At 43.8% G+C, this 25,838-nt stretch overlaps 1 protein-coding gene across 1 annotated transcript in view; it reads left to right on the forward strand.

Moving 5' to 3' along the window:
• Positions 1-25,838, forward strand: part of DNAJB12 (DnaJ heat shock protein family (Hsp40) member B12) — a 111,995-nt gene that overhangs the window by 84,368 nt on the left and 1,789 nt on the right. Inside the window, exons 6-8 of the mRNA XM_029609026.1 lie at positions 4,649-4,758; positions 11,935-12,107; positions 15,951-16,072. Coding sequence (XP_029464886.1) covers positions 4,649-4,758; positions 11,935-12,107; positions 15,951-16,072 — 405 coding nt within the window. The remainder of the gene's footprint in view (positions 1-4,648; positions 4,759-11,934; positions 12,108-15,950; positions 16,073-25,838) is intronic.

Consider the following 25,838-nt stretch of genomic DNA (forward strand, 5'->3'; position numbering starts at 1 on the left):
CCACCCGGGATATTTTGGGCTCTTTTTTTATGTGCATTTTCCCTCCTCCTGCGTAATTCCCCTTTAGCGAGCCTGCAGGAGGAGGTGGAAGGTCCCCCCCCCACCCGGGACAAAACAATATTACAAAAAAAATTTAAATAAATAATAATAAATGAAATAACATTTCCCCACTCCGTGTCGCTGACAGTTCGGTCGGCTACGGAGCCCCCGGGGTCCCTTGGGGCGCGGGGGGGTCCCGGTGGTGCCCCCCTCCCTAACCCCCTGGCGGATCCTGTACTCCCGGATCCTATAGCCAATCTGGTCGCGTAAGCTCCCTTCCACTCCTGGTGCTCCGGTCCGGGCGGGATTCCGGTTTTTGGCAAGCGCCTTTCCCTTCCTCCCACGCCCAATCAGTTGCGCCTGAGGCATTGGCAGGCTCCCCGGCCTGGCCGGGCCCTGAACAAGCTCCCCCTCCTGATGGCATGCTTCGTTAAAAAAAAAAAAAAAAACAACCCCCAATAATCCTTCCATGGGCTACTTATGCGGTCACGTTTCAGGAGGGTTTTTTCCTGGCTTTCAAGCGGCCCCGGTACGCCCGGCCGAGGCTCCTGTGAAGCGCACTTTGATGTTCTAGCGCCGGGGGTGTGTTCCTCTATTTGCTGCAGTTTCCTGCTGCGGGCAGGTCTCAGATGGGGTCAACATCAACCTTCCTCTGCGCCCGGGACCTCCCGTGGCCAGAGGCTGCGCATTCGACCCTTATCCGCCTCCAGCCAAAGGCAATTGCCTCGGCAATGTCCGCCACACGGCTCCTCTAGCTGCGCCACTGTTCGGCCGCTCCGGCGTCCACAGCCCTGTGGGGTACGTTGCCGTTCAAAGGTAAGCTGTTCCTTGTCCAGGACCTTGAGAATCTAGGGATTCCTTAGGGGAAAGTAAGGGCTGTCGGCTCCCGGTGGCCCGTCCGAACCCATCCCGGTCCCTTATACCCTCTCGTCCACGCTTTGGGGCCAGAGGCGGTATACCCCACGTGGGCACGGTGACTCCTCAGGGGGTTTGTTCCTTCTTGATCGCAGTTTTTGTCGCAGCATTCTTGTGGGCGCCATCCCTTTCGCGAGGGTTAGCCCACGCGCTCAATCCTTCTGCCTGCACACACTCTGGAGTTCCCTTACCTCATTCTTCGGTCCCCTTCTGGGGCAGTCGCCTTTCCCTGTTCTCCGCGGACTGGGTTCAGATCCTGTCGGACCAGTGGGTCCTCGACGTTCTCAGAGACGGGTACGTCTTTGCTTTCCTCGAGTTTGTCGGGATTTTTTTCTGTTTCCCCGTGCGGTCGGTCCCTGCAACACACGGTGGAGCAAACCCCCGCCAAGCTTCTGTGTCTGGGCGCGGAGGCCCCGGTTCCAGACAGCGTTCTTGCCGCAGGCCACTATCCTATTTTCTTTGTTCAATCTTACACCTCACAAGAGTCAACCAGGCTCTCAAGGTCCCGCTTCTCCGCAGGGGCACCCTGTGATGCCGTCTTGCCCCGGGGCATTCCTCGTCCCCCTCGTTTTTCAGTGGCATATTCCATTTTCTGTTTTCTCGTGGCTGCCATAGTCTCTTCGCGTTCGCGCCCTCTGCCGGGACTTCGAGTTCCGGGCACTTCCCTTTGGTTCGCGACGGCACCTTGCATCTTCACCAATGTCTGGGTGTTGATGGCAGCAGCTCTCCGCCGGGCAGGACTCCTTGTCTACTCTTATCTAGATGTTGGGCACATCAGGGCCAAGGCGGAGGTTCTTTGCCGGCGGTCGGTGTATCGCATGCTAGCTCTTCTTGCGTCTCTGGGGTGAATACTAAATTTCTTTAAGAGCAATCTTCAGCCCTTCCCGGAATTAGAGTACCTGGGAGCCCACTTCGACACCCGGGTAGGCAAGGTCTTCTTGCCTTGCGCGCGGGTCCTCTGGTTGTTCGACCAGTTTCAGAGTCTGCTCTTGCTGCCTTCTCCGATGGCTTGTGCCTGCCTGCAGATCTCGGGCTCCTTGGCCCTTACCGTCGACTTAGTCCCTTGGGTTTTCCTCTATGCAACCATTCCAGACCTCTTTGCTGTCCTGTTGGCAGCCAGTGGCGACACGGTTTCACTCTGTCCTTCCGTTGTTTGGGCTCTGCCGTCGCCGCTTTGCTGTGGTAGCTTCCCCTCCCTCATTTGCTACCGGGACTGCCCCTCCAAGTCCTTCGGTGGGTGATAGTAACCGCGGTCACCTGTGTCTCGGGCTGGGGTGTGGTCTGTCTCTCCCAGTATGCCCAGGGGATCTGGCCAGCAGCTACGTCTTCCTGGCACATCAAGCAGTTGGAGGCTCGGGCGATGTTCCTCACTATTCTGGAGTTTCTTCCCTTCATCCGCGGTGAGGCGATACGAGTCTTATCAGACAACACCACCGCCGTGGCTTCCATCCGATGCCCAGGAGGCACCTGCAGTCTGCTGGTGGCCCTGGACTCCAGCCTTCTCTTCGCCTGGGCCGAGCGACATCTACAGTGCCCGGCGGTCTCCCACTCCGTGGGCAGGGGAGTGTTTAGGCTGATTTCTTAGTCGTCAGTTGCTCGCTCCCGGGACGTGGACACTCTTTGATACAGCCATGGATTTTCTATCGACAGGTGGTCCCCTCCTACCTGGGCCTCTTGGCGACTCTTCGCAATACCATGGCAACTTGGTTTTTCCGCTGCAGGAACTACGGCTCGGCGGGCGTGGAGGTTCTGGCTCTCCCTTGACCGGCGGCCTTCCTTCTCTACGTGTATGGTCTCTGGTCGGGAAAGTCCTCAGGCAAATAGAATTCCATCTGGGTCCCGTGCTTCTGCTAGCCCCCGAGTGGCCGTGCGGGCCGTGGTTCACGGACTCTTTTCTCGATCTAGCGACGGACGTACCTCTGCGGCTTCGCCATCTTCCTCGGCTCCCTAGTCAGGGACCCGTATTTTCCGTCCAGGCCGATCCCGCTTGTTTAGCAGCCTGGCCTTTGAGCGACGATGTCTCCAGCGCAAGTGCTATTAGGAGGAGGTCTTCTCCTCCTGGCTGCGGGCCCAGAAACGGTCGACTTCTCTGGATTACGTGCGTATCTGGAACATGTTTGAGGCTGTTTGTGCGGAGTCTGGGTTCTCAGCGTACTCCGCCCCGATCTCGTTAGTCTTTTCTTCTCCAAGACAGTTTCTCCAAGGGTCTTTCCTCTCGTTCTCTGCACATTTAAGTCTCCCCTCTCTGCTCTCTCCTGGGTCGGGTGGAAGGTCGCCACTGAGCGGTCACCCGGCTGCGATTTTCTGCTTCATGGGCGTCCAACATCTCCGCCGCTTGCCCGTCATAGAGTTTTCATCTGGTCTTTTTCGGGCCCTCTCTGTGGCACTGTTTGAACCTCTCCGTCGCACTACCTTGTAGACTCTTCCGCTTAAGACTGGTTTCTGGTATCTATCTCCTTTGCTCGTCAGAGTTCGGAGATCCTAGCGCTGTCCGGTCGGGAACCTCTTCACGTCCTTCCGACTCCGGGGTATCCCTCGTACGGGCCCTTCTTTCTTGGTGCAGGTTCTTTTAACCTCCATGTCCTCCAGTTGGCGGAACTCCCCGCGTTTCCCCTGCGACTAGTGACGTTCTTTGTTACCTTAATGCCTTACGAGTACTACGTCGCTACCTCCTCGTTACCACTGGCCGCCTTGTTTCGGTCCATCCTTTGTCCTCTTAAGTGGGTCCAATCGGGGTAAGCCGGCTTCTGAGTCCGCTATAGCACGCTGGTTGAAGGCAGCGATCTTCTCGGCTTATCTTTGTCATGCTCGGGCGGTTCCCGAGGATCTAATGACTCATTCACAGCGTTCTCGAGCTACTTCCTGGGTGAATCTTTAATTGTTCTCTCCATAGGAGATTTGCAGTGCCGCCACTTAGACGTCCTTATCTAGTTTTGATCGACACTACCGCCTGGCTGTGCGAGCTCCGCTCTTTGGTTCTTTTGGTCTACCAGTGCTTCGAGTGGGACTGTCTCGATCCCACCCGGTTTAGGGGAGCTTTGGTACATCCCACAGTCTGGACTGATCTGGGTACGTACAGGGAAAGGAAAATTAGTTCTTACCTGTTAATTTTCGTTCCTGTAGTACCACGGATCAGTCCAGACGCCCTTCCCTGTTTCTCTCTCTTTCTGTCCTCTCGAAGCTTGTTCTTGCAGGTTGCAGTTCTTTTAGACGTCCTTTTGTGCAACAATTCTGAGCAAATACACCGGAAGCTTTGGTGGTCCAAGTACCAAGTATATGCAAGAGCAGTTAGGCATAACTTGTTTTGTTCGTTGTTCTACCGTTGCTCTATTGAGCTTTATGGTTGCTTGCTTGATCCTACTCTGGTTTTGTTATTTTCTGCTTTGACATTCGTTATACTGAAGGGTTATAGCATAGGTTCTGTCCTCATATAGGATATCCTTCAAGTTTTAGTCTGTCTCCACCTGCTGGAAAGGAGGCTCAACCCACAGTCTGGACTGATCTGTGGTACTACAGGAACGAAAATTAACAGGTAAGAACTAATTTTCCTTTGGGCCGGGTTTGGCCATAGTTTGCCCACCGTTGCTATTGATGGATTTGAGGCATAATTTTGACAGGTCCTGTTATGTGATGTCCCTTTTGTTGAACCATACTTTGTTAGTGATGTCTGATTGTGCTTGATTTCCTCCCCTAGGGTGGCCTTGGTCTTTTTGTGCAGCTGATGCCAATTTTGATCCTGATCATTGTGTCTGCTCTGAGCCAGATGATGGTCTCCAGCCCCCCATATAGCCTCAGCATACGACCGTGAGTAACCCCCACCACTGCCATTATACACACGCTGGGACTGAGGGATGAGGACGAGGGGCAGAATCTGACTTGCTTCCATTTCCATTACTCCTCTTCACTCTGGTTCTATTCAACTGTGCTCCATGTTCAAAGGAAAAATACCTGTGTGCTGCTTCCCTTTGAGAACTGCTGCAAAGGCCAAAGAGTAAGAAAGATCCGTGGACTTTGGAGGCTCCCTCTTTAAGAGGGAAAATCATCTGGGTAAAGTTACCTGGATAACTTTAACCCGATATTCAATAGAGAAGAGCAGGTAACAAGATTTTTAAATTTAAAAAAAAACAAAAAAACTTTCCTGGATAAGCATTTTGCTTATCCAGGAAAGTTATCTGGATCACTTTAGGACAGGTATTTTTCTGACCAGTCTTACCCGACTAACTTGATCCAGCTAAGCCAGGTAAAGTGAAACTGCACATGGGGATGCCTCCAGCACTACCTTGGGGGAAATATTCAACATTACGGTTTTGCCTGGCTAATTCTAAAAGTTAGCCAGACAAACCCTTTGAATATTGACCTAAAGTGTTTTTCTTTCGCTGGGTGCCCAAAAAAGGTTTGAAGACCACTGGCTTAGTGGCTGTTCTTTGTCCCTTTCCTAATATTTGATTGTGGATAGGTGTCTAAAACTGAATCCTGTGCTTAGGTGAGGCCAGCCAGATGCCTCGCACAGAGGTAGTATGATATCCTCCTGTCTGGCTTCTGCTCTTAGCTTTGGCTGCTGCGGCCTGGCTTTGCATGAATGTCATTAATTAATTATGATGGGTTTCCCTTCAGCCTCTTTCTCTGTCCTTTCCCCTGTTATTATAAAAGCTCTTATTTTTCAGATTATTTTTATTTTTCAACAAAAGTAAAAATAAGAAATTAAGAAAAGACATATTCAGTATTTCTTTCAGTTATCATAAAAGTGCAGCCATTCAACTAAATCTTTCTTGTACAGACAGATAATTTTACATAGTGTGGGCAATTAGCGGCAGTATTTAGACATGTCAGTACAGTTTGAATGATGGCCCCCCCAACTTACTGTAAATAAAAGCAGTTGCCTGTTTTGGTTTTTTTTTCTTTTCCTTGTTACGATTGCTTGATTCATTTTTCCCCTCCTGCCAGATTGGTGGATTTAACCAGTGATGATATGGAGATTTATTTTTATGGTTACTGATATGTTGTATCTTAATATAACATTTTCATGTATATACTGCCTTCCTTCATAACATACAAACTCTAAGCATTTTATAATAAAAGGTGAAAGTACAATATAATAAAAGGCAATAATCAGACTGTCCATCTCTTGCTGGTACAGTAAGGTTGCAACCCCTTGATCTGTCTTGTGTCTTGGATTAGCTTCAAGAAAGGATTCCACTAAAAGAGGGTTTGCCTTTTGGTGTGAGCAGAAGGCCTTAAATCTTTTCTTCTGCTCCACACACACACAATTGAGTACCTTCTACATTTGTCCAATTCTGGTATCTAGACCAACTCAGTAAGACCCAATTTCACTAAGGAGTACACTAACTTCACCAGAATGAGGAAGTTAGACCCATCTCTTTACAGCTGTTGGTTGTCCGGTTTATGTGAGGCCTGCTTCATTTGAAGCCTCCCATCAGGCCTCCAGCTATGTCTTGGGACGTCACGTGGTTTCATTCCAGTTGACAAAAGCTGCCTTTGAGACACTGTGATCTTGTAATGTGAAATACCTAACCGGGAAGGCCATGTTTTTGGAAGCAGTCACTTCAGCACACAGGATCATTGAGCTCCAATTCCCTGTAAGTACCCGGATCAGTCCAGACTGCTGGGTTTTGCCTCCGTTCCAGCAGATGGAGACAGAGAAAAACTCTCTTAACCTGGTGAGCCACCTGCTGCTCGTCAGTATTTCTCTTTCTCCAGCAGATGGAGGTGGTGCAAAACCTGCGGTTCAGATCCAAGCAAGAAAAAACAAAAAGGGATTTAGGATTTGATCTCATCTTGGAGTCTCCCAGGGGGTTGTGAGGTCCTGGTGGGACCATCCCCCCTGATTGTAGGCATTTGGACGAATAGGGGTTGGAAACCCCGATCTTTCTCCCTGTATCTGCCGGCGGGGTGATAGCTAGTGGTCCAGCTCCCTCCCCCCTTCTCTCCTCTGCTGCTGCCTCTACCAGCCTCTTCAGGAAAGTATTGGAATCTTTTTTTTTTTTTTTTTTTTTTTTGTTAAAGTTGTGACAAAAAAAAAGTTAAAAAAAAAGTGATAGAGAATCGGCGTCGGGAGGTTCTTGGGCTCTCCCTCGGCAGCAGGTAGGGCAGGAGCGATTCTGAAGCAGGGTGCTCAGGGATCTTTGTTTCTTTTTGTTTCTCCCCAGGCCGGCTGGCAGCTGCCCTGTGGCATCCTTTCTTTCTCTCTGTCATGCCGCACACAAGCCGGTGCTCCAGCTGCAGCGATCTGCTTTCCAGCTGAGCAACCTCAGGGGTTTGAAGCCGGTGTCTCCCCGGCGGGGAAGACAGTTCCGGCGGGTCCGCGGCAGTAGATCATCATCAGCGCAGCGCCAGGAGGCTGCTCACTGCATCGGAGGCCCTGATTCATCCGTTCCTGCTCAGCGCAGGAACGGCGGCCATTTTGGATGCTTTTCACACCACGGAAAGCAGAGCATTGGGAGAAGGGGATCTCCCTCTGGCCCTCTCCCCAGCCGATTCCAGCCCCGAGATGGCCCGAGGAGCCGTGGGGGGGCTCTCCTGATGTGGATCCTGACTCTTTAATGAATACTTCAGCATGGCCCACGATGTTTTCCCCACAGTTTATTTTACTGATGCATCAGGCCTTCCTGGCCAGTAGTTGGGACAAAAGGGGACCCTCTCCTGTACAGGGGCCTATCAGCCCACCGTGTAAGATCCCTAGAAGGGAAGAGCGCAGGTGGCGATGCAGATTCGTCGGTTACAGACCCTGGGAGTGCGGGGGTCTGCCCGGGAGATCACTTCCAACGATTCGGACCAGGGGGTGGGACTGGTGGTCCCCATCTCTCCCTTGGATGCCCCGGATTTTGGCGCCCTGTCAGACTAGATCCCTCCGGTGGAGGGGGACGATCCTAAGGTGGTCCGCTTATTTCAGAAAGTTGAAATGGTGCCCTTGATTCCCCACATCCTTGCGGAACTGGGCATTGCGGATCCTCCCGCTGAACCAAGTCCGGACACGGTGGACCCTGTCCTCGCGAGCTTGCGTGGTCCTGCTTGAACCTTCCCTTTGCACGCTGTGTTAAGGCAGATGATACTCCGGGAGTGGGATTCTCCAGAGACAGGCCTCAAGGTTAGCAGGGCTATGGATAAGTTGTATCCCTTGCCTGAGGACGTGTTGGCGCTACTGCGGAGTCCTAACATGGATGCGTCAGTCTCCGCAGTTACTAAGAGGACGACTATTCCTGTAGTGGGGTCAGCGGCTTTGAAGGATTTGCAGGATCGCAAATTGGAAGGTTACCTCAAGAGGATTTTTGAAGTGTCTGCCCTGAGCATTAGTGTTGCAGTCTGCAGCAGCTACATGCTCTGGCTGAGCCTGCGCTGGGTACAGCAGTTGCAGAGTGCCAAAGATCTTGCTCCTTCAGAAGCAAAACAAGCAGAACACGTGGAGGCCGCAGTCGCGTATGGGTTGGATGCGCTTTATGACCTCCTTCGCATGTCGTCGCAAACTATGGTGTCAGCCCAGAGGCTTCTGTGGCTGTGGAATTGGCCGGCAGATGTCTCTTCTAAAGCCCAGTTGGGAGATCTTCCCTTTAAGGGCAAGCTCCTGTTTGGAGAAGACCTGGAGCAGCTGATCAAGAATTTGGGCAAAAATAAGGTCCACAAGCTGCTGGAGGGCAGGCCGAAAGGCCAGATAGCCTTCTTCTCCACCCGCTGTCGGTTTCGGGGACAGAGGCATTTTTGTCAGAGCAGGGCTCAGAATGTGGGCAACAGACAAGCCTCGGCGAGGTTCCAATCTTGGTCCCCAGTCATTCTCATAGCTCCAGAGTGGCCTCACCGTCCATAGTTCGCAGATCTCGTGAACCTGTGCGTGGAGGGACCTCTATGATTGGGTCATCTCCCGAATTTTCTTCAACTGTCCCATATTTTTCGATCAGGCAGCTCGCTTTTGTCTTGCAGCCTGGCTTTTGAAAGGCATAGGTTGTGGAAAAAGGGATATCAGGAGGAGGTGATTTCCACTCTACCAAGGGCTCGGAAGACTTCTACCTCTCTAGCCTGTGTTGGTGTTTGGAAGGTCTTTGAGTCCTGGTGTGAGCCTCGGAAGGTGGATCTGCAGAAGGCCTCGGTCCCCATATCCTTTCTTTTCTGCAAGATGGGCTTTAGAAATTCCCTCAAAGCCCAGATCTCGCTTTGGGGTGCCTGCGGGGCCAAATTCAGGGCTCTTCTCTCGCAGCTCATCCTGACGTTACGCATTTTCTTTGCAGAGTGAAGCACCTGCATTCGCCAACTCATCCGCTATGTCCTTTCTGGAACTTATTTATTTATTTATTTATTTATTTAAAGGTTTTTTATATACCGGGGCACGTTAGCAACATCACCTCGGTTGAACTTGAACTTGGTTCTCTGGGCTTTGTTCGAAGCACCTTTCAAGCCTATTAAGAGGGCCACCTTGAAGGACCTCACATTGAAGATGGTGTTTCTGGTGGCAATCTGTTCGGCCAGGAGGGTGTCTGAGATTCAGGCCCTATCCTGTAGGGAAACTTTCCTGCGCATCTCTGACTACAGAGTTTTGCTTCGAGTGGTCCCATCCTTTTTGCCAAAAATGGTCTCTGCCTTTCATCTGAATCAGTTGGTGGAACTTCCGGCTTTTACGGATGTGGAGTTGAAGGTCCTCATTCTAGAGAGTTGAAGCATCTGGATGTCAGACAGGCTTTGTTACACTCTGAGTGCATTATTTCCCTCCCCCCACCCAGGAACACCTCCACACAATACAGTTAAAAGCTGCAATGTGCAAATCAGGAGAGCAGTTGTCAGACAGTCAATAAATTTATGTATTTATTTATTTAAAATCTTTTAATATACCGATACTCAAGACAAATATCTTATCGTACCGGTTTACAGCAAAACAAGGGATAACCAGTGATATAGGAGAAAATTACAAAAAACAGGGAGATGAAAACAGGACAACTGAGAAAGGTAGAATTAGCTTAACATAGTGCTACTATATTGTGAACAATAAGCAATTTATAAACGTAACTTGGCGAGAGACCTTATAGGTACTCAAAACAAACAGTTCTTCAGGGTGATTAAATCCATACCGGGTGACGCAAGAACGGAGATGGAGTTGTGACTTGGAGGAGAAGAGTGGGGAGGGAGAAAAAAGGCCGAGTGGTGGGTGAAAGGGGGAGGGCTGAGGAACTGACAGGGTGGCTTGCGTTATTACAGGTTAGGAGCAAGAAAGCAGCCAGAGTTACAGAGGTTCTTAATGGAACAGGATAGTTCTGACTGGTAATTATGGATGAGGATTTATGGATTTATGTTCTTATGTTCAGAAACTCTGTTTAATGTAACGCCTTAACTGCGACTGTTTTGTTCAATGGAAACCGACCTGATTTGATATGTGTATCGAGAATGTCGGTATATAAAAATTCTAAATAAATAAATAAATGTACAATCCCTTATTAGTGGGGTGGCCAGTCAGGGGAAGGCTTGTTTGAAAAGCCAGGTTTTCAGTTTCTTTCTAAAGATGAAAGGGCATTGTTCCTGGCAAATCTCTGGTGGTAATGAATTCCATTGAGAGGGTCCGGCAGTGGAAAAAGCACGTTTCCGAATGGAGGGGTGAAGTGAAGATTTAGTAGGGGGTTCGTGAAGAGATCCTTTATATGCCATTCTGATTTGTCTTGTAGAGGAGTGAAGGTTGAGTGGAATTTTGAGTTGGATTGAAGGTAGATAGTTTTGTGGATAATGGTCATGGTCTTAAACAGGATTCTAAAGTTGATGGGCAGCCAGTGTAAGTTTTTGAGGATAGGGGTGATATGGTCTCTTCTCCTTGAATTGGTTAAGATTCTAGCAGCCGCATTTTGGAGCATCTGTAATGGTTTTGTTGTGGAGGCAGGGAGGCCGAGGAGTAAAGCGTTGCAGTAATCCATTTTTGAGAACAGTATGGCCTGAAGGACTGAGCGGTAATCATGAAGGTGTAGCAGGTGTCTGAGCTGTTTTAGAACATGTAGCTTATAGAAGCATTCTTTTGTCCTCTCTGAGAGCTGTTACTATCTTCTCTATTCTGAGAGAGAATATATATTCTCTATTCTGAGGAGAATATAGCCTAGGATGTTCACATCTCCGTTCTGCTTTCCATTACACCAAGAAGACTCTCAGTGATTATAAGCACATTGAAATGATGTTCTGCCACATTTGTGATATTTGTTGCTGTGACTTTGAACATTCACACATACAGTTCTCCATAACCATGTTCCTTGTCCCTCCTTTTTATTTTCTTTTGTTTTCTTCTTGTCTTTCCATTAACTACGTGGGCAGATATGTCTCCTCTAATTGCTAGTTCCTGTTGATGCTGTCTAATTATTTTGGGACTTTCCTTGTTAATCTTGCCTGTTTTTGTCTGTGGGGAAGACCAGTCTGCCACCTCCTTCCATCACTTAGTTTAAAGGCCAGTAAGGAAAACCAATGGGTAATGATCATAGTGCCCTTCATGGATGAATGGAAACCATTTGATTTGTAGATTATCCTCCCAGGTACATCCCCAGTCCCCAGTATACTGAAACCTTCTTTCCTATACCAATTGTTCAGCCATGAATTGCAGAATTGAAGTAACTGTACTAGTCCTGGGCAAAGCTGGATCCAAATCTAAAGGACCCAATCCAAAAATATTTTTTCCAAACTCTCATGCTTCCCTTTATGGCTCCAACATAAAGTGTGCAGAGATGATGCTGTATGTGAACTTTCAATGTGAACCTCTTCAGATGACATCTAAAGAAAAGGACCTCTGTGGTCATGAAACTTAAGCATACCATCATCTTTGGTCAGTTCTTATGCTAGATCCATAAAAGAATCTAGTTTTACCCAGGACCAGCACAGTTACTTCAGCTCTGTGCTTCTGTTTTGTCTCAAATGCATCATTGCAGATACTCTGAGCTTTCAGGCTGGCTCATTCTTGGCACAAAATGTAATTGCCAGAAATAATGAAAGTGTATTCTCTTTCTGCTCCAGATCTGTAGGACACACGATCAGGAGAGTGACGGAGAACTTGAAGGTGCCATTTTACGTTGCAGACAGCTTCTCCGAGGAATACACGGGTACAAACCTCAAGAATGTGGAACGCAGTGTGGAAGATGATTACATTGCTAACCTCAGGAATAACTGCTGGAAGGAAAAGCAACAGAGTGAGTGCAACCACTGCAGAATTACTGATGAAAGGTTCCACATTATAAACGGTACCGACCCTGCACTCGCTTCAGCACAGCAGTTTTGTTGAATCTAAGATACCTCCCACTTGGAGTGTCAAATCGCTCTAAATACTGCTTTCTACACTGACATTACAAGGGAAGGGTCTGTTGAAACCACTGACTCTACACTATCAAGGGTATCTACTTTAGAAAGAGGCAAATTCAGGGGTTCCCTTACATCTGTTTAAAAAAAAAAAAAAAAAAAAGGAAATCCTTTGAAAGATACCATTAATGAACTACTTTTTGCAAACAACTTAGCTCTCGTAGCAGGACATGAACAACATCCGCTCCACCTGAAGAAGTCAAACATATGATGTAAAGAACACAACATGGGACTCAGTATAGATAAAACAGAAGTGATGGCAATAGGAAAGAAAAAGGAAGCTTTGTAAGTAACGGTAAACAGGATACAATGCAAAGAAATGAATTTTAATATCTTGGAGTGACCGAAATAGAAGATAGAAAGTTAAAGAAATTAGTACAAGATGTGTTAAAGCAAATAGAGTATTAGGACAGATGGCTCCCTTTCTTCAATACAAATATATATCTATAAATGCCAAAGCCAAACTTATCAGGACTACTTTTATACAGAATTTCACACTACTACAGCTATAGCTATTCAAAAGATTATAAGTAACAGAAGGTATCAAATTTCCCAATAAACCCCTGTTCTGGCACTCTGTTTAAAAACATTGCCGATATCTGTTCTGATCATTTATGCCAGATAATTACCCAATCTTTAAAATCAGGGAAATTCCCAGACCTACTCAAACAAACATCAGTACTGCCCATTTTAAAGAATAAAACATCTTCATTTATGGATTTCTCTAACCTCAGACCAATAGCTTCATTATCCTCACTAGCAAAAACTTTGGAGTCAGTTGTTTTATACCAATTAAAAGATTACTTAGCCGAACATGATATACTAAACCCAAACCAACATGGTTTAGAAAGGGGCACTCCACCGAGACCCTTCTTTTGATACTTTTCTAAGAGGTTTCGACTCGTATACTGACTTCATTGTAATATTCTTAGACATTTTGGCAGCGTTTGATACGCTGGACCACAAAATTTTGATTTCCGATCTCCAATCCATAGGAATTCACTCTACAGTATTAAATTGGTTTGAAAGTTTTCTTATCAGTCGCACCTGTCAAATCAACATCGGTTCCTGTTTTTCACAATTTTTCACTCAGTCAACAGGTGAACCCCAGAGATTGTCATTATTCCCGTATTATTCAATATATATCTTCTACCTCTTTGTCAAATCTTATCATCATTAAATGTGCAATATAAAATCTACACATGTGATATTCATAAGAACATAAGAAAATGCCATACTGAGTCAGACCCAAGGGTCCATCAAGCCCAGCATCCTGTTTCCAACAGTGGCCAGCTATTTGTTCCCTATAAATCATCTTGGTTTGAGACTTTCTCTTTGATTCAACTCTATATCAAAACTATAGAACAATGGATGGCCCATAATCGCTTAAAATTGAACACAAAAAACCCCAGAAATAATATTCCTTAGCTATATAGAAAACCCCAGTAACGCTCCCCCTGCAAATATAACTTTAGGCAAAGATGTTATTCCAATTACTAAATTAGCACGAAACTTAGGTGTTTGGATTGATTCTAACCTGTCATTAACCCAACACATATCAAAAACAGTTAAAAACTCGTTTTTTAAATTACATGTATTAAAACTACTTCGCCCTTTACTGTTTTTCCGCGACTATCTATCAATGCTGCAAGCACTGATTTTTTTCAGGTTTAGATTATTGTAATGGGCTATACTTGGGTCTACCTGAAACTGTCATCAGACCCCTTCAGTTGATCCAGAATTCGGCTGCAAGGCTTCTTACGGCTACTCCTGTGAAGCATCACATCTCCCCAATTTTACAAAAACTACATTGGCTGCCAGTCAAATTTAGAATTCGGTATACAATTGCCATGATAATACACTCTTTACTATATAATTCAGATTCCATTTGGTTATGCTCTACATTACAAGTATATAAGCCTACCAGAGAACTCAGATCTGCTGCAAAAAATCTACTAGAAATACCATCAGTAAAAATGGCTGCTTTAAATATTACTACGGTAGGCAAAGAGCCTTTTCAGTGGCTGGCCCCATTTTCTGGAACTCATTTCCTGATCCTTTAAGACAAATATCAAGCAGAAATGATTTTAAGAAAGCGTTAAAAACTTACTTTTTAACGGACGCATTTGGGAAGATTGACCCCTCCCAGTAGCTGTTAATCTAATTTATATATGTGGGTATTTTAACTTTAATATTTTAATATTAGGAGGATCTTTAACAATCTTGATTATCATGATTGTATATCTTTTCTATCTGCTCTAATTTTTGCTTAGTAGTTAATTATTTATAGTATTCTTCCTATGATATAGTTTTAAAATTATTTTTTATATTGATCACGATACAGATTGTATTTTTATTCTACCTGTGTTTTTTATTTTTTTGAGCCTTTGATTTTTTTTATGTTTATTATTGTTGTAAACCGCTTTGGTCAATCTTGTATTGGTAAAACGGTATATAAATATTTTAAATTAAAAAATAATAAATATTTACAGATTTTTTTTTTATACCACCTATATCAGAAAAACTGTGCTGAGCAGTTTACACCAAATTATAAAATACAAAGCAAATAGTGTAAAATGATCAATGTACAGAGTATACAACAAAACTGTTATCAGCACCAAACTTGGTTGCTAACATCAATCCATGAGCGGAAACGGACAACAGAGAGGTCTAAGAATGGCACTGGGCGTGGCAAGAAGAGAGAATCAGAAATGAAAAGGCTTACACTCTGTCCTGCAGTATAGATTTGTTATGGGGCTACCTTATAAAAAATACCCTGGAATAAGCTATCCTCTTCTTACAAAGGATGACAAAAAGATTTGAAATTCAGAGGAAGACTATGCAGAAGAATAAATAGGATCAAGTGCATGTGTTAACCAGCTAACTTGGATACTAGTTTAACTTGTTCAGCTCACTCTGCTCCTCCCGCCTGCCCCAGGAACGCCCCCGACTTATGCAGCTAGTTATCCAGCTAGAATTTAGCCGTATAAGTCTCTCAAGATGCCGGTTTTGCCATTTAGATAACTTTTCAGTTATCTGTCTAAATAACTTTTGAATGTCAACCTCATCGATTCTCTGAGGGCGTGATGGGAATTGTAAGGGCTACAGAAATTGAATGGATGGGCAGACTAGGTGGGCTACATGGTCTTTTTTTTTTTTCCCCATCATGTTTCTGTATGTGCACTCTCCTGATTTGCTGTTTAATGCACATAGAAAGAACTGCTAAGTACTCAGAAGAATGCTGGACTCAATGGGTCTCTGGTTGTCTTCTTTCAACTTAGTGCATTTTCCTTAATAGGCCCTGTTTTATGGACTGCATTACCCAGCCATCTGCTTCTTATTCCTGATAGAAAAGCTTTCAGTTGTTTATGAAAGGTTTTAATATTTCGGAACGCATTTGAGAATACAACATCTTGATTATTCTTTAGCCTGATTAAGTATTGTATGTTTTGACATTTTGTTTTTATGTTGATTGTTTTGGTCTTATTGTGTTTTATAATGTATATATAATTTTGTACACTATTTAGTATGATTTATTTGATTTAAGCAGTTTATAAGTATTTTTAATAATAAACAGTTAAACAGTTGGTTATTATCACCAAGACATGTATTACGTGGCCAGGCAGTGTTATATGTGTTCCTGATGTCTCACTGCGTTTCTTCTTTTCTATTTGTAGAGGAAGGCTTGCTATACCGAGCCCGCTATTTTGGAGATTCGGACCTGTATCAGAGAGCACAGAGGATGGGAACCCCCAGCTGCAATAGGCTTTCAGAAGTCCAAGCCTCTCTCCATGGCTAGGTATGGCCACCGCACTCTGAGCTTCAAAGTAGGAACATTTAGTGTTTGTAACAAAGCACAAATTCAGTGCAAGGTTAATTCCTTCTGATCTAAGTGTGTCTTTTTGACTAAAGAGATCCAAAGCTACAACTGAGCATTAGATCAGTACAAGCTGAGTAGAGATGTTGATAGTCGTGTGATGCTGGAAAGCTGGTGTCCTGGAGCCAGCAGCTCAGAAGATGTAGGTACGTTTCCAGAACTGAGTGAAACCCCCCTTCTCCTGCTGGAGCCTGTTTGTGTAAGCTGACAGTAACTCCCTCTACATGCAGCAGCAGTAGCAGATGGAAAGACCTGCCCTGCATGAACCTTATAGTGCGTCTTCTTTCCAGAGCATGCTGCCCTCTTTATAATATGACAGATTCTGTTACAGTCCCTAACACTCAGTACTAATGAGTACTGCCTCTTGACATGGATGGGTAGAAAAGTAACAATAGGAAATTGGTTAGCATCATTGCCTGTCTGAACCTTGTCCCTCCTCATGCTATTCAGTTCTTGCCCAGTTCCATGCTGGTGTCTCCCTAGGGGAAGGACTTGTGACAGCAGGTCTGGTAGTAGGAATTGCTAAAGAGGAGAAACAATAAAGAGCTTTTGTTTGTTTTTTTATGTTATATTTATATGTTATACAAATTTGGAATTCTTCCAAGAAAAATAATCATTAAACATAAATGGAGATAAAAAGAAATATATGATGAAGCCCATATTCAGCCACTGTGCAGCTTGGTAAGTTAGCCAGAGAAACTTACTTTAGGACAGGACTACAAGCCAGCCAGAACTAGCTGGATAAGTTATCTAACTAACTCAGCTCCTCCCAGTTACACTCCTGGAACGCCCTTAACTTATCCAGCTAAATTCTAGCCAGATAAGTGCCCACATCTTTACTTAGCTGAAAATTTCTTGAGTTATCCAGCTAAATGCTTCTGAATAGGGATCTCAAAGAGCTTAATTTATCTCCCTTCCAGAGAAATGTACTCAAAAGTCTAAGTCCATGAGCTAGGAGAAGGCAGGATGGCCAACAAAGGAAAAACAAAAACCAGGAATAAATCTCAGTATTCAGTCATAAGCACCAATAGAGAATATAAACTGAAAGATAAACAATTATTACTTTAATAATTTCAAAAATGTATATCCCACCTCCTCTAGAGCTCTGGGCAGTTTACAAGGTATAAGCATAAAGTGGTACTTAAGTATGTTACATAATGAAAATAATTAGAAAACCAAGCTATTAGTCAGCTAGGTGAGGAGTCGATATCATCAACAGGAGAAACCTTATTGCTAGGGTCTCGTAAAATCCATCCCTTGCTGCAGAATTGGCGGGACCCTGGGGAATTGTAGGAAACCAGAGGTGACTGACCGGTAAGGCCATGGGTGCACACAATCCTGCCCCCCCCCCCCCCTTCCCACACTCTTCTGCCGGCAGGAGGAGGAAGTGAAAGGTGGTACCTCAGTCTGCATGTTCTACTGACGGGGCCTGCTTGCCACGTTGAACCACACCTTTCAAAGCAACAGTTGTGCCCCAAATGCTGCTGCCACTCCTGCCAGCCCTGATAGACAAAGTGAGAATGAGTGAGGGGAAGAGAAGGGACGAATCGATGAGGGAGGAGTGAGAGTGAAATGAAGTGAATCGACAGGCTGAGAATATTGTGATCTTTGGGACTCCCTAAGTCAGGGAAAGTATCCCAAATGGAAAAGAAGCATTACCTACATCAGTTCAGATGCAAGTGCTGGAAGTGTTCCAAAGGCCAGGTTTCCCCAGGAGTCCCTGGAAACCTCAGTCATAGAGCAGAAACAGGTCATAAGCTGAGGTCTCTAATTTGGAAGGTGTCATTGCTCTCAGCTTGGAAATGCTGGAGCTAGAGGTGGACTGTCTAAAACTCTTGAGCATGCAGCTCAAAAAACTCAGTGGCCTATTCAGGTAATCAGAATTATTAAAAAAAAAAAAAAAAAAAGACTTTGCTTAGACAAAAGAGCCACTGTGCAGCTTGGTAAATTAGCCAGATAAGCTTATCTGGCTAACTTTGTCTTATATTCAGTGATGCAGTGGCTTTATAACCCTCCGCAAACTTCTAGGTCATTTGACTGTGGGCTTCACGAGGTTCCATCAATGTGTTCAGCCTGGTGTTATCTGAGAATCACGAGAGAGCTTTTTTAGTGGGAGGTCCAGTCCTGTGGAATTCCCTCCCAATGAATTTACGATTAACCACATGCAAGCAATCATCACAGGCTTCCAGCCTGTTAAATCAGTCTGCATTTCCTCATACAGGTATAGAGTTGTTTTTTTCCCTTTTTAGCTTGCTTTGTTATTAGATTTATGTGTACAGGAACTTTGTGTTTCTTTTTATGTAACCCACTTTGAACTTTGGATAGAGCGAGAATAAATCCTTTTAAATAACTAAAGATAAGGTTCAGGCCTCTTCCCTCTGATAGCAGGGATTACAAAGAAAACTATCATTCTGGTATAGGGTCATCTCACTAAATGATACCACTTGCAAAAGAAAGGAAGCAGTGTTAATTTAAAGAAGACATACGAAATCAGTAACAATGCATTGTATCTAGGGTAATGATTAAATAAGTCACAGAACATCCAGCAAGTGATAGAAGAGCTGAGATGAATTCAATGAGGCTTATTCCTGGTCTTACAGACTATGAACCTATCATCAAGGTTTCTGGTTAGCTTAAAGAATGAGGCAGTTTCTTTCTTCTCAATAGGTCATGGCCGACTTGCTCCCTGGCTTAAATACTGGTTCCCAAATGCCTCTTCCTAGAGTCATCTCCTGAGTATCCCTTTTAAAAGAAATGTACTTTTTGGTTCTCAGCTACAGAAGATTGGAAAGAATGCAGTAGATGATAAATAGGCATCCTTCCAGGACAGGACAGTTCTTCTTTTGATATTCTAGGATGGAGTTCCTTAACGGCAAAATTTTCATTTCTCCTGATGAGCATGATCTCATTTCTACAGACCTTTTTCTCTGATAGCTGCTTCCCCGATAGAGATAACATAGACAGGGAAGGGTCAATAAATATGTCAACTTCTGATCCACTGAAACTGATGAGATTCTAGTAGGCGAACAATATCAGAATTTTTACATTCTCTGAATACAATCCATGTCAGACCTATAAGTTTAAATAGTGGTTTGAAAGGGATGGCTAAGAGAATTTCAAAGTCTTCCTCAAAATATTTCATAGTGTTAGGATTCTTGAAAGCATAATAGAAGGTAAGGTGAAAGAGGCTATTTTAGCCAAAAGATCTATATTCAAAAATTGGAAGAAGGATCCATCAGAAGAAAATAGGATAAAGCATAAGCACTGGCAAGTTAAATATATGACATTGATAAGACAGGCTAAGAGATAATTTGAAAAGAAGTTGGCCATAGAGGCAAAAACTCACAATAAAAGCTTTTTAAAATATGTCCAAAGCAGAAAGCCTACGAGGGAGTCATCAAGGGGTTAAAGGGGTACTTAGAGAAGATAAGGCCATCGTGGAAAGATTAAATGATTTCTTTGCTGATGTTGGAGATATACCCATTCCAGAGAAAGTTTTCATGGGTGATGATTCAGATCAGCCGAACCAAATCACGGTGAACCTGGAAAATGGTAGGCCTGATTGAAAAACTGAAAAGTAGTAAATCACCTGGTCTGGATGGTATACACCCCAGGGTTCTGAAAGAACTAAAAAATGAAATTTCAGACCTATTTCAATTAATTTGTAACATCATTAAAATCATCCGATGTATCTGAAGATTGGAAGATGGCCAATGTAACCCCTATATTTAAAAAGGGATCCAGGGGTGATCCGGGAAACTATAGACTGAGCCTGACTTCAGTGCTGGGAAAAATCATGGAGACTGTTATAAAGAATAAAATCACAATAAATTCATGTTTGCTGTGTCCTAAGTGAAGTCTTGCCTCACAAATCTACATTTTTTTTGAAGAGGTGAATAAACATGTGGACAAATGTGAACTGCTAGATGTGGTATATTTGGATTTTCAGAATGCATTCGACAAAGTCCCGCATGAGAGGCTTCTAAGAAAACTAAAAAAATCATGGGATAAGAGGTGATGTCCTTTTGTGGATTGCAAGCTAGTTAAAAGACAGGAAACAGAGTAGGATTAAATGGTCAGTTTTTACACTGGAAAAACGTAAACAGTGGAGTGCCATAGGGATCTGTACTGGGACCTTTTAAATATATTTATAAATGATCTGGAAAGGGGTACGATAAGTGAGGTGATCAAATTTGCGGATGACACAAATTATTCAGAGTAGTTAAATCTCAAGCAGATTGTGATGAATTGCAGGAAGACCTTGCGAGACTGGGAGATTGGGCTTCCAAATGGCAAATGAAATTTAACATGGACAAGTGCAAAGTGATGCATATAGGGAAAGATAACCCTTGCTGTAGCTACATAATGTTAGGTTCTATCTTAGGAGTTACCACCCAGGAAAGAGATTTAGGCATCATAGTGGATAATTTATTAAAATCATCGGCTCAGTGTGCTGTGGTGATCAAAAAAGCAAACAATGTTAGGAATTATTAGGAAGGGAATGGCAAATAAAATGGAAAATGTCATAATGCCTCTGTATCGTTCCATGGTGAGACCACACCTTGAATACTGTGTGCAATTCTGGTCACCACATCTCAAAAAGGATATAGCTGCACTGGAGAAATACAGAAATACAGAGAAGGGAGACCAAAATAAGGGGCATGGAACAGCTTCCCTATGAGGAAAGACTAAAGAAGTTAGGGCTGTTCAGTTTGGAGAAGAGACGACTGAGGAGGGGATATGATAGAAGTCTATAAAATCATGAAAAGACTTGAACAAGTTAAAGTAAATCAGTAATTTACTCTCTGACAATAGGACCACCAGGGGGCACTCCATGAAGGTAGCAAGTAGCTCATTTAAAACAAATCAAAATTCTTTTTCACTCAGTGAATATTTAAGCTCTAGAATTCATTGCCAAATGATGTTACAGCGATTAGTATAACTGGGTTTAAAAAAAGGTTTGCCTAAGTTCCTAGAGGGAAAAATCCATAAACTGCTATAATTAATTAATAAGAAATAGTAGCTTGTGATTTATCTAATGTTTGGGTACTTGCCAGGTTCTTGTGTCTTGGCTTGGCCACTGTTGGAAACAGGGCTTGATGGACCCTTGATCTGACCCAGTATGGCATATCTTATGTTCTTATGTCTTGTGAGTGACTGTTTTCATACTCAAGTAATGTGAGTCATTTTTCCACTTCTGGAGGAAACCTATTTGTTATTTTTTGGTCTTCAAGAAATCATGGGGTTATCACCCCATTCTAGATCTGAAAAAGCTGAACAATTTGTGCAAGGGCCCCATCTCAGCATGGAGTTTATGAGACCTCCACTGTCCCCTGGACCACCAGGATGTCTAAATGCATATGCCAGTAGTAAACTGCTTTCAAAGGTATCTCAGAGAGAACAGCATTTTCAACAAGGCCTTCCATTTGGTCTCATTTTTGACATTATAAGTATTCACCATTGCAAGGCTCAGAAAATTGTCTGTCTGTTTTCCCATATCTGTGTGACATCAGAATGAAAATCTAGCTGGATCATAACAGGGTAGCAGCCTTGTTTAAAAAAAATAAATAAAATAAAAAGTTGAATTGCTCATCAACTAGAAGACCTGCTCCTTGGAACTATCGCAGGACCTGACTCACCTGGAAGTGTGATTCTGTACCATCAAGCTCCCAAAGGGCAAGATATCTGTATTGTCAGCAGAGACCCAACAGTTCAGCAAACACTGTGGTGTGTTCAAGAGCCTACATGTAGGTTCTGGATATTATGGTCTCTACAATAGAGATGGCACACTGGGCAAAGATCCACATACTGCAGTACTGACCGATACACAGTTGGCCTGGCCCAGACTCAGGCACAGCATCAGGGAGTTCTTGGTTTGATGGATATCCAGAACGAAACTAGAAAAAAGGCAAAGACTGGAGGATACCCCAGAATACACAAATGCAATTCGCATTGGGTGTGGAGCCACCCTTGAGCAAAATCTGGTCTCCACTGGAAAAATCCCTGCATGTGAATGTCAAAGAAATTAGTGTCTTCTCGATTCTTGTTACCTTTGTACAATCTGATTCAGAACAAGCTAGTGACAATCAGGTGTCCAAGAAAAACACACAATATGTTGGAATGATTCAGGAGACATGTAAGGCTCTAAGGTAGGCAAAGATTCACTTAGCTACCCTAACCGATTTAGCATCACAGGACAGCTGAACATGCAAGAAAATTGGTTAAGCAGTCTCTCTGACCTCATAGAAATATGAATGCTTATATTTGGGCACCCCTATCATGGTCCTGATAGCAACAGAAATTGCAGTTAATCAACTGAAATTAACTAAACTAGCATTGTACAATACAGAAATCCCATCACAGAGGAAAACCAGAAATGGCCACACTGGCCCAGAAGAGAAAAAAATTACTTTCAAGAAGCCGTCATAGTTCTTCTCCCAGCCAAGATTTTGTATTCATAACTCCTGTTGAATTGGGGCATCACTACTAAAAAAAAATACTATGGTCTTCCCTTTCTTTCAGGTTTGAGGGAGGTTTTATTTCAGATTTGTTTATTGAATATTAAGAAATGCCCAAAACAATTAGGAAGAAGAATTTTAGCTACGAAACTATTAGGAAGAAAAATGTTTCAGGTAATTTTTTTAAATCTGTACTTTTTCAGAAAATGGTGTGTGTGTGGATGCCTCCTTGTCGAGGCACTGAATTCAGAGCAAAAGAAAGTGGGAGCAGTAGGGATGCATCAAGGCTTGGTGGACCAAGTGGTCCTTGTCTGCCCACATCTTGTGTTGCTGTGTTACCCTCTGCTTATTTCTTCTATGAAAATCACTGCCTGAACAATAAGGCAGTCTGCCGCAAATGATAGTCTGTGAAATGAGATGAAATTAGAGTTTTTAAAGATAGAGGACTGGGTTTTTTCTTCTCCTGTATTGCTACACACAATCTTTCTGGAACTGGCACTTTATTGATGAAAACCACTGTAGTTTCATACATCTGGTGTGGTTGCAGAGGAATTGTGAGCAGATAGAAACAGAAGGATGTTAGCAGATTTCCACAAAAGTTTTGCTTCAAAAGAAAGCTCTTGGGAAAAAAAAGAAATGAGATATAGTTTGTCTAGGTGAAAATGAAGGAATATGTTGTGGATTAAAAGTTTTATTAAAAAGAAAATTCCTGAGGGAACCAAGATGGCGTCCTAGAGACTAGTCGCGTAAACTCTGAGCTCCTCTGGTGATTTTATTACTAGGGGGAAGAAGCGGAAGAGGGGAGTTCATCCCCTGGCAACTCAACTCCCTGCAGTTTACTCACAACAATCTATAATTGCCTTTTTTTTACCTCTGAGTTTACTGCTTCCATTCCATGACTAGGGTCTCTTGTTGTCGGGGGAAGGGAGAGAAGCTTCTCTCCGGGTCTGAGGTGTCCATCAGCCCGGAGCAGCGTTTGATTTCCCCCGAGACCGGAGCTGTTGGCTTCCTTTGGTGCTGGATCCCCCCCATCAATGTAGTGTATTCGGAAGTTGGAGTGACGCTAGGGGTTGATATTTCCACAGCACCAGGCCCCCTTAAAGATGCTGGAACATCAGAAGTGCCTCTGTCTCCCTCCCCCTCCCCCCCGTCTCTGGAGAAGAGTGAGCACGGGGTGAGAGGCGAGGTCTCTCTCAAATCTATCTGGGCAGCAATTAGTACCATGCGAACTAATATTTCTAAGAGGCTTGATGGCATCTAATCTCTAATGAGAGACAATAAAACGAATATAGCGAGAGTGGAGCAATCAGTTATATCGTTTTCCAGAAGGTTCTTGATTGTGAAAGAAGGATAACCTTGATTCAGTCTAACAGCGAAAGCTTACAAAAGGATAATTTAAAATTACAACATAAGCTGGAAGTGATGGAAAACTAACTGCGATCTTTGAATTTGAGAATTCTGAACTTTCTGCAGACCTCTCTGGTTAATCCAAGGGAACTGTTTAAGAAATATCTATTGGAGGTTCTAAAGTTCCCTCCGGAAACACTACCACCTTTAAATAAGATATTTTACCTTTCTCAAAAAAAACGTGTTATTGCTCCTGAGGCACAGGTGAAACTGTGCAGGAACAACTGAATATAGACACTTTAGAACAGTCTGCTTTTCTAAAGAATTTGCAGGACGAGGTTGCCTCATGGGCCACCTTATTAATATCTTTTGATTTTGAGTTGAATAAAAATTCTGTTAAGCGGCTTTTCTTTAAATATAGAGAATCTTGTTTATGGGTCAAAGAATTTGGTGTTTCCAGGTGCATCTCTTGATATTCAAGATAGATGTAAACAATTCCCGCAGATGAGGCAGGATGTGCTTGAAATGCGGGGTGAATTTTTTCTTCGTTTTCCTTGTAAATGTCTCATGAAGTATAAAAAAACGAGCATTATATTTTTTGACCCATCACAGTTGAGAATATTTCTTGAAGATAAAATTGCTTTGGGTACTACAGTTGGTCCCATTTAGCTTTTGTTAATGAGGAGCGCTAGTTCAAATTGTACCCTCTAGGGCTCCTTTTTCTTTAAGACTGGTTTAATGTTTTTGCATTGCTTCTTCATATTTCTTTCCACTCCTTCCATTATTGAGGGTTTGTAAGATGTCGCAGTTTCATTGACTATTTGCCATGATTCTGTTGTAGAATTATTACTTTTTCTAAGCACCTCTTTTCTTTGTAAATATTAATATAATGTTGTTATTTGTTAAAACTACATCAATAAATGGTTTAAAAAAAAAATCCTGTTGCATCAGAGGTTACAAATATCTTGGTAGTGAAAGAGTTAGACGTCAACAAATAGTGACCTAAGAGTGTCTCATGTTTGTTTGATTAGTGGTGAGCATTACTATTGGTCTTTTGGAACTTTTGAAAATATGTACAGGCCAAAGAAGGTTATGGCTTTTCTTTTAATCGGCTTTCTAAACCTTTGTGTGCTGCCACCATGTTTTCAAGAATGCCACATAAGCTGCAGAGAGAGCTTCCACAGCCACTGAGGAATGAGGCCGTGCCAACCATCACGCAACTTCAACACCTAGTGGCCAGGCTTGATATGCACAGGTACAGGGTTCCAGTTAGAGCCAAGGACTCTTATGGGAGTTTAAAAAGGAGAGGAAACCTTGGGTGTTTGTACAGCGCTACATAAATAGAAATGTTAAGTAGTAGAAATAAAATAGTTGCAAATAATGCTCATGGTGCTGAAACCAGTAGATGGAGGCTCTGGTTGAGCTGGAAACTCAAAGAAACAGGAAGAAAGTGTGGTTATGAATATTAAATTCTGGTACAGCCCTTTGCTTCTTGCCTGGTACATTAGTGTTTGGGGGGGGGGGAAGGGGTCGGGAGGGAGGGAGTGGGCAACAATTTTTCTTGATGGGGAGGGAGAAAGAGTAAAGGGTTAAGGGCTGCTGGGCACTATTTTAATGTTTTAGTTAAGCAAGTATTCTGTAAGCCAGCCAAGGGCTAAGTTATCCGGGTTCTTTAGCCAGTGAGAAACTTACCCCACTGAATATTGTGCTATTTGTCGCTGGACGGATTACTGAATATTGACCTCAGTGTGTTTTAGTGAATTTTCTTTTATTCCGCTGCATTCTAAAAGGATCATGAAAATACCTCATCCAAAAATCCAGACAAACATTTTTACTACTCATTGGCTCCCCTGTAGAAAGGGCAGTAATGTCCCAGGCCCAGT

The sequence above is a fragment of the Rhinatrema bivittatum genome, chromosome 7, assembly GCF_901001135.1.
Source record: "Rhinatrema bivittatum chromosome 7, aRhiBiv1.1, whole genome shotgun sequence".
NCBI classification, from domain to species: domain Eukaryota; kingdom Metazoa; phylum Chordata; class Amphibia; order Gymnophiona; family Rhinatrematidae; genus Rhinatrema; species Rhinatrema bivittatum.